At 51.3% G+C, this 15,857-nt stretch overlaps 1 protein-coding gene across 1 annotated transcript in view; it reads left to right on the top strand.

Moving 5' to 3' along the window:
• Srrm3 (serine/arginine repetitive matrix 3) overlaps positions 1–15,857 on the top strand; it is a 70,897-nt gene that overhangs the window by 44,829 nt on the left and 10,211 nt on the right. The window contains exons 4-11 of the mRNA XM_005344606.2: positions 4,496–4,624; positions 4,703–4,783; positions 5,168–5,197; positions 6,240–6,302; positions 6,432–6,467; positions 7,964–8,014; positions 8,725–8,829; positions 9,370–9,547. Coding sequence (XP_005344663.1) covers positions 4,496–4,624; positions 4,703–4,783; positions 5,168–5,197; positions 6,240–6,302; positions 6,432–6,467; positions 7,964–8,014; positions 8,725–8,829; positions 9,370–9,547 — 673 coding nt within the window. The remainder of the gene's footprint in view (positions 1–4,495; positions 4,625–4,702; positions 4,784–5,167; positions 5,198–6,239; positions 6,303–6,431; positions 6,468–7,963; positions 8,015–8,724; positions 8,830–9,369; positions 9,548–15,857) is intronic.

Raw genomic sequence — 15,857 nt, 5'->3', positions numbered from 1 at the left:
CGCACGCCTTTAATCCCAGCACTCGGGAGGCAGAGGCAGGCAGATCTCTGTGAGTTCGAGGCCAGCCTGGTCTACAGAGCTAGTTCCAGGACAGGAAGCAAAAGCTACAGAGAAACCCTGTCTCGAAAAAAAATAAACAAATAAACGGGCTGGGGAGATGGTAACTTGGTGGGTAAAATGCTTGCTGCAAAAGTGTGAGGAGCTGTGTTTGGATTCTCGGCACTCACATAAAAGCCATGTGTGCCGGTGAGCATCTGCAAGCTGAGCACCGGAGATGCAGAACCACATGGGTCCCAGGGTTGCTGGCTAACTAGTTAGTCCCAACAGAGATCTCCAGGTTCAGTGAGAGACCTTGTCTCCCAAAACTAAGGCAGAGGGGCTAGAGAGATGGCTCAGAGCATGTGTCATTCTTGCAGAGAACCAGGATTCGGCTCCAGCACCCACCTGCGAGCTCACAATCATCCCTAACTTCAGTCCCAGGGGATCCGATGCCCTCTTCTGGCCTCTGCAGGCACTGCTTGCACGCGGTGCACATATATCTATGCAGGCAAAACAATCATACGCATGAAATAAATTTCTTCAAATAAAGTTGAGAGTTATATAGGAAGACACCTTGGAGATGGAGCCATCAGAGAAGGAAGCACAAGAGAAGGGGACGAAACTGGGAGCAAGGGGCACATGAAGGATATTCGGGGCCAGCCTAACTGGGCAGTTACAAAGACCAGAGAGGTCCTGTATCAGGCATGGCCCAAAGGGAGCAACTTGATTTTGTAAATAGCCATCATCGTGTTCAAGTCTGTATCCGCTGAAGCTCCCACCTCCCACCAGCTCACCCACGAGCGACTGGAGCTGCCCTTGCCTTTACCAGTTTCACTGAAGACTGTGTTTTGCATGTCAGGCATTTGTGTGGCTGGGAAGCTGTGTGGGCGGTGATGGACCTTAGAGCACAAGGGGGCTGGACACGTCAGAGGAGGGAGACAAGGGCAGAAGGGAGGGAGTCACCTGTTTCAAGATGAGGAAGAGCAGAGAGGTTTGAATTAAGGCATGTGAGGGTGTTGGTTCTGTGGAGGTAGAAGGATCACACTATTCTCTCTTTCATCCCCCCAAAAAGCCTCCCAAATATGTGTCGTGGCTCCGAGACTGACAGGGACAGCCTAGTGTTTACAAGCTGGTCATAATTATTGTTTTTCAATGTGCTAGGGACTGATTTCAGGGTCTCACACTAAAGAAGAATTTTACCACTGAGCCACACCCCAGCCCCTCACTGGGGGATTCTAGGCAGGTGCTCTACCACTGAGCCACACCCCAGCCCCTCACTGGGGGATTCTAGGAGGAGGCTCTACCACTGAGCCACACTCACAGCCATCCTTTTACTTTTCAATTTGAGAGCATGTTTCCTCTAACTCTCCTGAGCTGATATAGGCATGAGCATTCATGAATGCAAGCATACGCTCTCACCCACGTGTGTACATGTGTGTGCATGTGGAAGTCACAGGACAGTGGAATGTCCTCCTCTATTTTTCTCCACCTGAGTTTTTTTTTTTTTCCAGCAGAGATTCTCTGTAACTGGTACTCATCATGTCTGTTGGGCTGGCTAAAGCACCAGGGCTGCTCTTCCTCTGTGTGCTACCATGCCTGGCTTTTATGCAGGTGCAGGCAATCCGAACTCCAGTCTGATGGTTGTGTGATAAGCTATCTGCTGAGGCCCAGCCCTTTTATTTCTTACTTTTTAAATTGATTTTTGAGAATCAAAGGAAAGAGAAAGGAGAGGGATAGAGAATGCGTATATCACAGCATGTGTGTTGGGGGTTCAGGACAGCTCACAGGAGTCAGTTCTCTCCCTCCACCGTGTGGGCACTGGGAATTGAACTCATACTGTCAGGCTTGAATGCACAAGCCTTTAGCTATTGAGGCATCTTGTCAGTCATTAGTTAGTTAGTTATTGAGACAGGGTTTTTGAGGGTTGGTTCAGGATTATCCTGAACTTGCTATATAGTCCAGCAGACTTCAAACCTGGGATCCTCCTGACTCCTCTTCCTGTGCCGGGATTACATGTGCCACCATGCCTTGCTTTAGCCTCCCTGCCCCCCCCCCACGTCACCACAGCCAGTCTCCCTCCCTTCCACCGTTTCTGTGCTGTTCCAGAGTCCCTTCCAGGAAGAGGCCTCTGTGATGAGTAAGCCAGCAGATGTCCCCTGCAAAGTAATCACTGCTAGGGAATGCCCGGGTCATGGACCAGGCCTGTGTGTCAGGAGCCTCGGATGGACAATCTTCCTTAATCCTCTGCTCCAAGCCAGAGGATTCTCTTTTCCTGTGCAGATAAGGTCCCCGGCGGTCAGCCAAAATAGTCATTTATAGATTCAAATCTATTTTGAGAACTCAAAGCTGGTACTCTTGTCCTGGCTTCCCTCCTCTGTACGGGAAGGGGTGAGTTGTGTGTGGACAGCCTCCAAGAGAGGGGGCGTGGGTGTGGGTGTCCTGCTGAAGTCAGGGAACTGTCCCCACCCGCACAGATGATGAGGGAGATGGAGATGAGGGGAAGGGGCTGCTCTGGAGCCCATTACTGTGGAGACAGGTCTGTGGAAGGTCATTTGTAGTCTCGGTCAATTTAAAAATAAAAATATAAAAGGAAGAAAGAAAGAAAAAGGAAGAAAGAGAAAGGAAGAAACTTGGGGCCACTGAGATGGCACAGAGAATAAAGGAGCCACCCCTAACTCTCTGAGTTTGCTCCCGAGTCCACACGACGGAAGTAGAGAAGGGATGAGAGCAGGCTGTGTCGGACCTTCACATTCACAGCGGCGCATGTGACCCCACTCCCGCACATAAGTAAAGAAATAAATGGCCGGGCGGTGGTGGCGCACGCCTTTAATTCCAGCACTCGGGAGGCAGAGGCAGGCGGATTTCTGTAAGTTTAAGGCCAGCCTGGTCTACAAAGAGAATTCCAGGACAGCCAGGACTGTTATATAGAGAAACCCTGTCTTGAAAAAAAAAATCGAAAAAAGGAAAAAGGAAAAAAAGAAAGAAAAGAGAAAAAAGGAAAACACTAAAAAAAAAAAAAAAAAAAAAAAAAAAAAAAAAAAAAAAAAAAAAAAAAAAAAAAAAAAAAAAAGAAGAAGCAAAAGGGGGGGGGGGAAGAAAATACTCCAGTTATTTTTAAAAAGAATTCTTAAGTTGAAGAAGAGGCTCAGTTAGGGGCCTACTCACCTACTCAGGTCCCAGGTCACACAATGGTTTAGCGACAGAGCCCTCATGACAAGGGCTCCTGTGAGTCCCTCAGACGAATGAAATGACTGGATAGCTCTTCTTCCCTGAGGATCAGGCAACCACAAACCAGGCATCTGCAGCAGAGGACGCCTGGGGGCGGGGGCGCTGTCAGAGGAGCTGGGAGCCTGAGCCTGGTGGGGAGTGGATTCGGAGCTGGAGGCGGCGGAGAGCTGAGGCCCCCACCCTCACCCTCACCCTCCGGCGCCAGCCGTGATTGATGAAGACAACCGGCAGCTGGAGCTTCGAAGCTCAGAAGGCCTCTGGAGGCTGCTGAGGGGGGGAGGGTGAGGAGAGGCTATGAATATTTCAGGGGCTGAGGCCAGAGCTGAAGGAAAGAGGAGGGAAAGGAGGTGCAGGCGGAAGAGGGTGAGATCAGGGATCTGGAGAAGCAGATGTCAGTGGTGGATGGGGGAGGGGCTCTTTGAAAGAGTAGGGAATCCTGTGAGGAAAAGGGAGGGCAGTAGGGACAACAGGGCTAACGGTTACTAGGAGGAGACTTGGTGAAGGGTAAGAAGGCGCTCAATAAATGGGACGGATCTAATTGTTTCGTTGTTAAGATCTCAGGCTACCCAGATGATCTGGACCGTCCTATGTATCTGAGGATAGCCTTGAACTCGTCCCGCCTCCACCTCCCAAGTACTGGGATATTACAAGAGTGCCCTACCACACCCAGTTGCACAGGGAACCCTGGGTTTCATGAAATCTAGGCGAGCATTCTACCAACTCTGCATTCCTGGTTTTTTGGTTGGTTTGGTTGTGCGTGCATGCATGTGCGTGTGTGGGAGGGGGTGGGGGGTGTGAGCGTGTGTTACTGGGGCTGGAACCCAGGGCTTCCCTACAGGCCAGCGTTAAACAGCTGAGTCCCGGCCTTCGAAGCTGCGGCCCCAGCCATTTATCTGATTATTTATTCTTAGCTAGGTTGGTCCAACAGCCCTTGAACTTGAATTCTTTCAGCTTCAGCATTCCTAATAGTTGACGTAACAGGCCTGCACTACCAGGCTTGAGGGTTCTTTCTCTTTGCAAACCACTACCGAGGAGCCTGGGCGACTCGAATCTTCATCAGAGCCTCCAGGACTGAGGATGGCAAGCCCCCTGGTCTGCAAGCACCTCCCCCTATCCCCAGCCACATATAACCCAGAGGATATAGGCCGGGCCATGGCGCCATACCCAGGCTGCAGCAGCTGGAAGGCCATTCCTCGGAGGCGAATGAGCAGCGCCTGTCTTTCCTTAGCATGGCAGAGACCCCGCGGAGGATGGACGGCTTGGAACCGGGCCTGGAGTACCCACCCTTCGATGAGGACGACGGCCCGGTGGATTGCGACTGCCCGGTCGCGTGCTACCGCGGGCACCGGGGGTACAGGTGAGCGGCCGCCGCGGCGGAGGGGAGGGCAACACGGGGCCGCCTCCCTTACCGCCCCCGACGCCCCTTCTCGCCCAGGACCAAGCACTGGTCCAGCAGCTCCGCATCGCCCCCTCCCAAGAAGAAGAAGAAAAAGAAAGGCAGTCATCGGAGGAGCCGGTGAGAGCGGCGCATGGTCCTAGGGCAAGGCGGGGAGGGGCCTTGAGGATGTGGAGGGACACAGATGCTACACCTGGGATCCGGGAACCTAAACCAGCTCCACCCACTTGAAGCCCTATCCTGAAGACTAACCCCTCCATCTCCTAGCCCCGCCCACTCGCTAAGCCCTGTCCCGCTCTAAGCCCCACCTCCACTGGGCATAACTCTCCTCCCACTGTTCAAGTAAACCCCATCCCAAGTGTGGGTGACCCTGGGAAGGGGATCATTACCGGCCCTCAACTACAACTCCCCCGTTTCTATGTCCTCCCCCTCCTCTGTCCTGGGGCCACTAGCTAGCTAATCGGGTCCATCTGTCTGTCCTTTCTCTCTGGCATCCACCTTCAGCAAAAAGAGGAGACTAGAGTCAGAATGCAGGTCAGTGATGGGGGAAACAGAGACGGGGTGGGGGGACCTGGGGCCCAGGGTGGAGGCACTTGTGGGTGGGAAAGGAAGACACAGCGGCCTGGCACCTCAGGGGTTGAACGCTGAACTTGCCAGCGCCAGTGTTTGCATACCTGTCCCAGAAATCCCAAGGGCTGGGGACACTCAGAGCCGGTGAGTTAGCCTAGTGTGAGGCCCTGTAAGGAAACCAGACCAGAAGAAACATTTCTTCTTTCTCCCTATACATGACAGGGGCACCCTCTCGTGATCCCACCACTTGAGAGACCGAGGTAGAAGAACCATGAGTTCAAGGCTAGCCTGGGCTACACAGCAAGGCTTGTCTCCAAAATGAGCAAACAAAAATAACCAAATAAACAACACCACAAACGAACCAAAGAGCAGGCTCACTGGCCGGCCTAGCCAAGGTGGCATGTCTCAGAAGTCAGAGAAAGACCCCGACTCAGAAAGCACAGGGGCAGCTGGGTAGTGATGGCGCAGCCTTTAGTTTCAGCACTCAGGAGGCAGAAGCAGGTGGATCTCTGTGAGTTCAAGGCCATCCTAGTCTATAGAGTGAGCTCCAGGAAAGCTAGAAAGGAAGGAGGAAGGGAGGGAGGGAGGGAGGGAGGGAGGGAGGGAGGGAAGGAAGGAAGAAGGAAAGAAAGGAGAGAGAGAGAGAGAGAGAGAGAGAGAGAGAGAATAGGGGGCTGGTGACATGGCTCAGCAACCAAAGAAACTGTAACCAACCCTGATGACCTGAGTAGAGTCACCTGGACCTACCTAGTGGAAGAAGATCTCACACACACACACACACAAATACACACACGCAAACACACACGCAAGCACACACAAAGGAGAAAGGGCGACTAAGGGACAGGCACAATAGTATCAATTTAGGCGTCTTTGGCTTTCTATACAAGAGACATTGGGTTTCATACCCTGGGACCTCTTCCCGGCTTCCATACCCCAAGCCCCTTCAGCCACACCCATCCTCTCCTATCCACCCCCAGCTCACGAGTGCCCACCCCTATCTTCACAGCTGTGGGAGTGCTTCCCCCCTGCGCAAGAAGAAGAAGGGTGTGAAGAAGCACCGCCGAGATAGGTAATCTGCCCTCTCCTCCCCACACCCCTGCCCCTGCAGCTTGTCTCGTTCCCTGGGCTCAGGACCTGGGCTGTGCCCCTCGGTGGCCGATCCCAGGGAGACTCAGAAGAATTTGTCTATCGCCCACAGGTCTGATTCTGGGTCCCGGAGGAAGAGACGATACAGGTTAGCTATGCTTTCCCGAGCAGGCACACAGAGGTTGCCAGACTCCCTGAGGGACCAAAGCCACGAAGGGTGGGGGGGTGCCGAGTCCAGTCCCATATTCCACACCAGCAGTTCGAGCACAGGTCGGCCTTTGCCTGCCTCAGTTCAGCTTCCGTGTAAAAGCCCTAAATATGTACAGAAAGAGCTGAAAGCCGTGGCATAGTGGAAGCCTCGGGACCCCGAATTGCAGAGAAAGGGGCAGGCCAGGACAAAGCATTTCTGTGAACTGGAATGGCTCAGTGGGTAGAAGATGGGGGTGGCCAGGCTGGGGCTAGTCCTGGAGTTTCTGGCACCTCGGTTGTTAGCCCTCTACAGGGCTGACTGCCAGGCGGCCATGGTACTGGCTTCTGGGTTGACTGGAGGAAAAGAAGAAGCCAGGCAGAAGTTAATAAACTCAGTATCAGGGATCAAAAGGTGTAGCCCAGGGGGACTGGAGAGATGGCTCAACGATTAAGAGCACTGACTGCTCTTCCAGAGGACCCGAGTTCAATTCCCAGTACCCACATGGCAGCTCACAACCATCTGTAACTCCAGATCGAGGGGACCCAATACCCTCACACAACATACAGGCTCACAACCATCTACAACTCCAGCTCCAGGGGACCCAACACCCTTACACAACATACAGGCAGGCAAAATACCAATGCACATAATTTAAAAAAAACAAAAAACAAACAAACAAAAAAAAAACTGTAGGCCAGTTGTGCCCTTACCCCAGGAGTCGGACTCCTCCCTACAACACTGACTAGGGACAGAGTATCCAGGCCCTTCCCTTGGAGGAATTTACCAAAGGCCATTCATACCTGGGAGTATGGAAATAATTCCACCCCACCCTTCCTCTTTTCCCCATTTCTGCCCACTTTCTCCCTCCCAGGGTGGAAGGATGGTTTGGGCTTCTGCTGCCCCCTGGTGGCAACTATCCTATGTACAGCCCGGATCACCAGGACGGCGAGCTAGTCGCCCCCCCTTTTTTGTTTTTTGTTTTTTTTTCTTTGGTTTGGTTTGGTTTTTGAGCTAGTCCCTCTTACATCAGCTTCTCTGTGGAACTGACGACCAAAGCAAGCTGAACCCCTCTACCCCAGCCCTTTCCTAAATCTTGGTGTTTGTTGTATTTGTTTGGGATGGGAAAGGATTTCGTGGTATCAGAGTAGTTGCTACATGGGGATAAGAGATCTCCAGTGAGATCCTGCTTATATGGAAAGCAGAAGGTTACAAACTGGGCGTGCATGGCTTGGTGGTAGAGGGCCCAGTTATATGTGAACTCCACGGATTCTGCCCCAGCACCACATACATGCACACCCCTCTGCATGAAGCCTGGCCATGTGCCAGGGTGGTTTAGGTCTCAGAGGAGCAAACTGGAGTTCCTTGTCCAGCTCAGCTGGAATCCAGAGCTCTACGGTCACTCTGGTCACTCTGCAGCCACGGTGGTGCTCAGACCTGGTCTCTGCCTCCTGCAGATCTCGAAGCCTCAAGAGCAAACGAAAAGAAAAAAACAAAGAGCGCAAGAGGTAAGAACCCTCCACTCTCCTCCCCCTGCCCCAGAAAACCTGGCCTTTTAGCACCCCCAAAAACAACCTCTTGGCCGGGCGGTGGTGGCGCACGCCTTTAATTCCAGCACTTGGGAGGCAGAGGCAGGCGGATCTCTGTGAGTTCGAGACCAGCCTGGTCTACAGAGCTAGTTCCAGGACAGGCGGCTCCAAAGCCACAGAGAAACCCTGTCTCGAAAAACCAAAAAAAAAAAAAAAAAAAAAACAACCTCTTGAACTTACCTAGACTCAAACCTCCAAGGGCAACTTGGGCTAAAAAGGATAGCCCCCCTAATCGTTCAAATGGGTTGGGGAAGCCCTGTGAGCCAGTGGCCACTTAGGACTGGTGGCGCTTAGCCTCCTTGCCACCCATCCATCCTTTCTGCCCTTTGACCTCTTTAACCCACACCCTCCATTCTAAGAAGACCAGGTAAAAGATGAGACGATCTTTGGAAGTTGGGGCTGTCACCAAGAAAAGGCTCTTTTCCCTAACTCTCTGATGACTTTTAGGGACCCTACACCCAGCCCCAACCCCATTTAGGTAATTTTTTTGTCGGAGCCTGTGCTGGGGGTGGGGCTGACCCCACAGTGACCTTCCTCAGTTACACCAAATCCCCGAGGTCAGGCCAGGCAACACCACGGTCAAAGTGGATAACATTTCAGTTCCGGCTGACTCCCCTTGCCCACACCAGGCCTCACGCTGAGTCCCCAGGCCGAAGGTCTCACCACCACAGCAGCGTCACTTCCCACAGTCCCTCGGTGACCTCACACTACAGCGATTCCGGATCACCCAGCAGGTAGGCTGAACCCTGGGGAGGGCTCCAGTGGTGATGGTTGGCGGGTGAGGTGGGGGGCGGAGATTTAGCCCAGCTGGTAGGCTGTGTGCCTGGTGTGCACGAAGCTCTGGGTTTGACCTCCCCTCTCCCCAGGGTCATAATCCAAGTGTTGGGGTGCACGCCTTCAATTCCAGCACTTTAGAGATGGAGGTAGGAGGATCAGAAGTTCAAGGTCTTTCTAGACTAGACGTAGGGTTGAAAACCAGCCTGTGCTACACGAGACTGTCTCAAAAAAAGAAAAAGTATTTAGTGTAACTTGGGGACGGAAGCGAGTGTTGTGTCCCCTAAGGGCCGGGGTGCGCGGGGGAGGGAGTAGTTCCCAGGACCAAAGTTCATCAGCCAGAAGCAAGCTAGTGCCCACCTGGAGGAAGAGCCTAAATGGGAATTCAAGGCAGTGCAGGGCTGGCTCGCTCGGGTTGCTCTCTCCCTGAAAGCGCGAGTTGGGAATCAAGCAGAGGGGGCGTCCCACGCCGGCTCCCCCCCATCCCTCCGCTCCCCCAGGCTGAGCCCCAAGCATCGAGATGACGGGCGGAAGACTGGCAGCCAGCGATCCAGCGGGAGCCGGTCGCCGTCCCCATCGGGCGGCAGCGGATGGGGGTCGCCCCAGCAGAACGGAGGCAGCAGGCAACGCAGCGGAACGCACGGGGGCCGCCCCGGCTCGGCGCACAGCCCGCCCGATGTACGTACGCTTGGCTTTGCGGAGGGTTCGCCACTCCGCTTTTGCGGGCTGCGTCGTGCGGGGGTAGGAGCGGGTAGCTGGAGGGGCGGGGCCGTTAATGGGTCACCGGGCGACCCGTTCGACACTCTCTCCCTTCCCAGTCCTCCCTTGTGCTCTGCAAGGGGCATCGGGTGCCTGGAGTTACCTGGAATGCTCAGTTGGATGTTGTTCCCACCTGGACCTGGTGGTCTGGTGAGGGGTTAGGGGTGGGGACCTGCAGGCCTGGGCCACTTTCGTGTTTGGCAAAGCGAAGGTCAGAGAAGGCCTGACCATAGGGATAGTTGGGATACGCCGCTGGAGGTGAACCGAGGTTTCTTGCCTTCCGGGGAACAGGTGTGGGCAGTAAACACGGCAGTCAGGAACTGGAGAGAAGTGATTCAAACTCCAGTGAGTGTCATGTGACATCCAAGCCCTAACCCCTTCTCTAAGTCCTTTCCCTCCCCTAACCCCTCTTTAGCCTTTTCTTCTTCTCTTGGGACCTGCAATGAGCTTTTATTGTCCTTGGCCCTAGCACTGCCCAGTTTGGATTGGTGTCTCAAACCTGCCAACTTCACTTCCCAGGCTTGTCACTACCGAGACACCCAAAACACTCCTACCATTACGGTCCCCACCACAAAACTGTCCCCATCCATCCTAAGAAGGGACACAGTCACCTCTAGATCTTCAGGCAGGTGAGGTAATCGTAGGATCCCGAACAAAACACTAGACGTTTTTATTTCCCGCATGGGCCACACGAAGGTCTATAGACCCCATCTATCTGCCAATCAGAGTATGAGGTTGAGGCTTCTGGAGGAGAGGGTGCTGCGGCCCTGACAGGGCCACTGGGTGTGCTCAAGAACTTGAGGTAGAATAGCTGGGTCCTTCCCACACCCGCGAAGCATTGCCCAAGATGCCTCATCCGAGTGACAAACAGCCCCTCCCCAGACCCCAGGTTTCAGCAGCTAACATGAACCTGTACTTGTCAGTTTCATTTTGCTTTTTTTGTTTATTTGTTTTCTTTCACGCCCTTCCTTTTCTGAACTACTCTTCCTCCTGTGGCGTCAGAGAGGAAGGCGAAGGGAGGTAGGGCACAAAGCTTTTGTTCTCAGGATTTCTGTGGGAAAGCCTGCCTCTAGACTATCCTAAAAGAATACCTGGTTCTTGGCCTAGCTCCTGGGGCTTTGGTTAGGCCACCAGTCAAGGTCACTGATGTCCCTTGGATCTGTCTTGAGAGTGTGAGATGGCACAATGGGGTATCTTAAAGCAACCAGCAAGGGCTAGAACTGATGGGCTAACCTAAAAAGAAGCATGGCCATCCGAAACTTCCTGAGCACAGAGACTACCTGAACAGTCTCTCATCTGTGACCTCATTTAAGATCCCCAAACACGGGTTTGTTTTCCAAACCAGGGATGAAAGTAAGTCCCATCCTATTTCTGATCCCTTCTGTGGGTCTTGGGAATCTGAACAACTTCCCTGTCCACTGCTCCTTGCAACACATGTGTATATGTGTAAACAAAATGGATATAGTAACTAGACATGGAGGGGGGGGAAGGGGGGGAAGCAGACAAAATGGCAACAGTACAGCACTCAGGAGGCAGAGGCAGGTGGATCTTTGTGAGTTTCAGACCATCCTGGTCTACAGAGCTAGTTCCAGGACAGGCTCCAAAGCCACAGAGAAACCCTGTCTCGAAAAAACCAAAAAAAAAAAAAAAAAAAAAAAAAGGCAACAGTAACTAGATGGCTGTGAAGGAGCCAGCAGTTGGTCTATGTAGCACTTTATATCTCCTGCCCAAAACTGGACTCCATTTTCACATGGCCATGGGAGTTTACAAGTGCATTGTTTACTCCTCTCACAACTCATAGCTCAGAATCTTATCCCTTACGTTTGCATCCTGCACAATCTGAGACTGAACATCCCAGGTCTCCAACTTATGCTTGATCCTCTCTTTTCCTTTAAAAAAAAAAAAAAGACTTTTAACAGGGGACTGTTATAGAGGCTAGTTCTGAGATGGAGGGAGGGCCGGGATGTCCATAACCTTCACCATTTTGAAAAAAGTTTTTGGGCATAAGTACTGGGGATAAGCTTGTGACACTGTCTTTAAGAAAAGGAGCGAGAAAGATATGGAAAAAAAGAGAAGCTCAATGTTTTTTTTAACCCCACCTATGTCTTTGTTTGTTTTTTAGCCTCCCATTTGAAACGTGGTAATACTATAATTCCATATCTTGTTTAGCTGAGGGTGGGGGAGTTTATGTCATTTTCCCCTGTTACTTTGTTTTTTGTTTGTATTTCCTTTTTCTTTATTTAAAAAGAAAACAATTTTGTAATGTACCAAAATGCAAGCTGTCTTTCTGGGCTTGTTTTGGGTTTTGTTTTTCCTTTTCTCTCTCTTCTGTGTTCTAGAACTTTGCTTGTGTGTGTGTGTGTGTGTGTGTGTGTGTGTGTGTGTGTGTGTGTTACTGTGGAAGCCTTTCTTCTAATGCAGAGATGATGTTTGAATTCCTAGTCTACATTAGTCATGCCCATATCTTTATATACTTTCTTCTCTTGTGATCAGGATTTAAAAGAGAACACAACTCCAGAGATGAATGACAGCCACACTGACAACACCTGCTTAGTAAGGAAGGGCAACTAGCCCTCTTGCTAACCCCAGGGGACATACTGGAGTTAGCTCAGGTTTTAAATGAACAACACTAGGGTTTCCGAGTCCATAAAGGACCTTGCAAGAAGCGAGTGACCACAAAGAGAAGGGACTTGTCCTGTGTCACTAATTGGGTGCTGTGGACAGGCAGGGGAAGTCAGTGTCAGGCCCTATGTCCTTAGAAAGCCCAGAGGAGGGGTCTGAAGGCAACTGCAAGTTTAACTCAGGTAAAGCTGTCCAAGCTAGGGAGTCTAGACAAGAGAGAAGACCTGTTCTAGTCGGGGGACAAGCCATTGGTGTCTTTGCTCCAGACAATCCTCCATCTGAAAACAGAGCCATGACTGATGGTGTTCACATGAATCCTAGTGCCTGGAAAACTGATGAAAAAGGATAGCAAGGCCAGGGACAGACAAGGTCACCCTTGGTAACTTATCTGAGAACAAAAAGTCAGTATCAAAAATTTAGAAAGGAGAACCTGGGATGTAGCCTGGTAACAGAGTTCTGGCCTACCCGTGTAGTTCAATCACTATAGAGAAAAAGGAAGAGAGTGGCGGGCGGGGACTTGGCTGGCAGTGTTTGCCTTGGATTGGCTCCCTAGCACCACATAAGATCTGGGGCTAGTGATGCACACCTGTGATCCCCGCACTTGAGAAGTAGATGCAGGAGAATCGGTTATTCAAGGCCAGCCTCTATTACATACTGAGTTTGAGGCTATCCTATGCTACGTGAGTTCCTGTCTCAAAAAGCAGTTAAATACGTCATAGGGAAGTCTCGGGCTGATCTGAGAGGCAAGATGCAGCTTCCAAATTGAACTTATAGTTGTTTTTCCTTTTAAATATGTGGCTCCCGTCCTGCCCTCTTCATCCTCCCTGACTGGCCTTGTTTAACCAGCCTCTCTCTCTTTGTCTGGCCTCTCTATCCACCCTCCCCCCCCCCGCCCCCTCTTGCTGTGCCTGTTTATCTTCTCTTTCCATCTCTCTCCTCTTGATTTGGGCCTCTCTCCCAAGTTAATGCCCCTTCTCTATCCACCCTGTGGTTTCTGCATTTATTAGCTGCTGCATGCATGCCCTCCGGGGAGTTGGTTATGTAGAGAATTAAGAAAAGCTTGGCTTTTGGAGCCTGCAGCTAAAGATTTTAAAATAAGTAAATAAATAATGAATCTAACAGAGATGCCTGAAAAGTGGCCCCTTCCATCCCCGAGGCGACACCCAGAAGCCGCAGGGCAGGCTGTTTCCCCTCTGCTGGCTCAAGGCAGGGGTCCATTTGGAATCACCATGTCCTGCATTCCCCGTGCAGACACTTTCTTGTCTTTCTTTTGTTGTTGCATCCCTGTCCCTGACCACTGAGAAGGTAGGTATCCCAGCTCAGCTGTGCACTTGCTCTCCCCCTCTCATTTCAGATAAATCCGCCCACTCTGCTTAGTTTGAGTTCTCTCTCTCTCTCCCTCTCTCTCTTCTCACTTTGCTCTGAATTGATTTGTTTTTAATTTTCTCTTTCCTTTTCTTCCTTTAATTTTTCATTTGCACTTTCTCCAAACAAGCCACCTCCTAGCTGTCCCCTGGTCTATGGTTTGGTTTCCATCGCTCTCCCTCCCTAACCCCTGATGATTTCGCAGGTGCATCCCTCTCATCTCCCCTACCTCTGCTTCTTCCTATCCACCTCCTGACACTGGTCCCCAAGGCCTCCTTCACTCTCCCTCCTTCTCATTTTGTTGGCTGAATGCATTTGTGTGTGGTTTAACATTCTGTCTCTGTGTCTCTTCCCATACTGTGTGCTTGGCGGGGGGGGGGGGACGGGACGATTTGATTGCTACTGTCTGGAGTGGTTGCTGAACACCCTCACCCTTCATCTTTGCCAGCTCCTAGCTAGGGACTTTGGTCACGCACACTCCAGTCCTTCAGGGCCCACCTAGACAGTAAGCAGTAGAAAAGTGGGCTCTGAGAACCTCTTGGTCTCCAGATCTGGAAGGGATTTCTGGCTGAAGATAAAATTCAAAGTTAAGTCCCATTGCAGCCTTTGGGGCTGACTTAGGCCAGGCTGATCTCTAGACTTTGACTGAGTCTTTTTTATGACGGCACAGTAGAGCTCAGAGGTGCAAGTTTTGGGGCCTGGGACACCAACCGGCATCAGTACCACTGAGATTCACAGCTCTGGGCTTTAGGTGTGATGATAATGGAATGGATTTAGAGTCTGGAGCAGGCACTAAACTTTGAGAACTTACTTGGCCAAAACTCTCTGGGATGATTTCAGAATGGGATAAAATCTTAGCTTACCTACCCCCCAGAACAAGGCCTCCTCCAAGTCCCCGGTGTCTTTTCTTCTTCTGGACTTCTAAATTGGAGCAGTTTAATAGTGTTCCTTGGTCACTTGGGAGACAGAGGAGACCATCACTAGTAGCCACAGTGACTCTGGACAGAGTGAGACTTGTGATCGCTACTCCTGTGCTCAGCTGGCTGCTCGGAGAGTGGCTCCCTAGGGACATCACCACTCCACCCTTCCTCCACCCGCTTCCGGCTCTACCTGAAGGTAGCCACAGAAGTTTGAGCTCCCAATAGCCCAATGGCCACGTCCAGGTCATGGTAGTCCTCCATCTTCAACCTCAAGGAAAGCATTAGATACCTGTTCTATTGTGTTTATCCCAGGAAGGGTCAGGACAGTTCACTCCTCAGAACACTCTACCTATGGTGCTGGCCGGAAGGGGGAGGATGAAGTTGTTCTTCACGAGGGGGATAAGTACTGCTAGTCTGAAAAACGGGTATGTCCTAGCCTGATGAAAACTTGGAGACTCCACCCTTCAGGACCTCCTGGACCTCCACAAGGGGGCAAACATGGGAAGACGGAGGCAAGCAGGCGTAAGGCCTGGGATGCACAGGGGACACCATGGCACTCCAGGTGTTTCTTGTCCATCACACTGTCCCCTTTCCCCATCCTTCAGTTGTTTGTTCCCCTTGACCCTCAACTTTTTCTTAGACAAGTTAAAAATGATGTCATTAGCAGAGCCATGAAAACAGGTGTATAGGGCGCTCGCTTTGCAGGCATGAGGGTGTGAGTTCAAGCCCCAGAAACCACATTAGAAAGCCGAGATGGTGGCCTGTGCTTCTACACCCAGATCCGGGAAGACAGAGGCAGAGCAATCTCTGGGGCTTGCTAGTTAGTCAGCCTAGCTTGAATGACTAGCCCTGGGTCCTTAAAATAGCTCATTGGGTAAAGAAGCTTGCCACCAAACCTAATGACCAGAGTTCAATTCCTGGGACTCACATGGTAGAAAGAGAAAACCAGCCTCTTCAGGTTGTCCTCGGTATGAGTGAGAGTGTATACACACACACACACGCACACACACACACACACACACACGCACACACACACACACACACACCAATAAATGTAATTTAAATAATATATTAATTCTAAAAAAAATAAAAATAAAAGAGGGTTGCTGACTCCTGAATAATGACACCCAAAATTGATATCTGGCCTCTAAATGCACACACATACAAATGCACCTGCACACACGTGCACACACACACACACACACGCACACACATACACACATGTACACACAGAAAGGGAGGGAGGAAGGAAGGAAAGAAAGAAAGAAAGAAAGAAAGAAAGAAAGAAAGAAAGAAAGAGCGAGCTGGGCGGTGGTGGCGCA

The sequence above is a fragment of the Microtus ochrogaster genome, chromosome 2 (genome assembly GCF_000317375.1).
Source record: "Microtus ochrogaster isolate Prairie Vole_2 chromosome 2, MicOch1.0, whole genome shotgun sequence".
NCBI classification, from domain to species: Eukaryota; Metazoa; Chordata; class Mammalia; order Rodentia; family Cricetidae; genus Microtus; species Microtus ochrogaster.
This window is presented reverse-complemented; position numbering and strand designations above follow the sequence as displayed.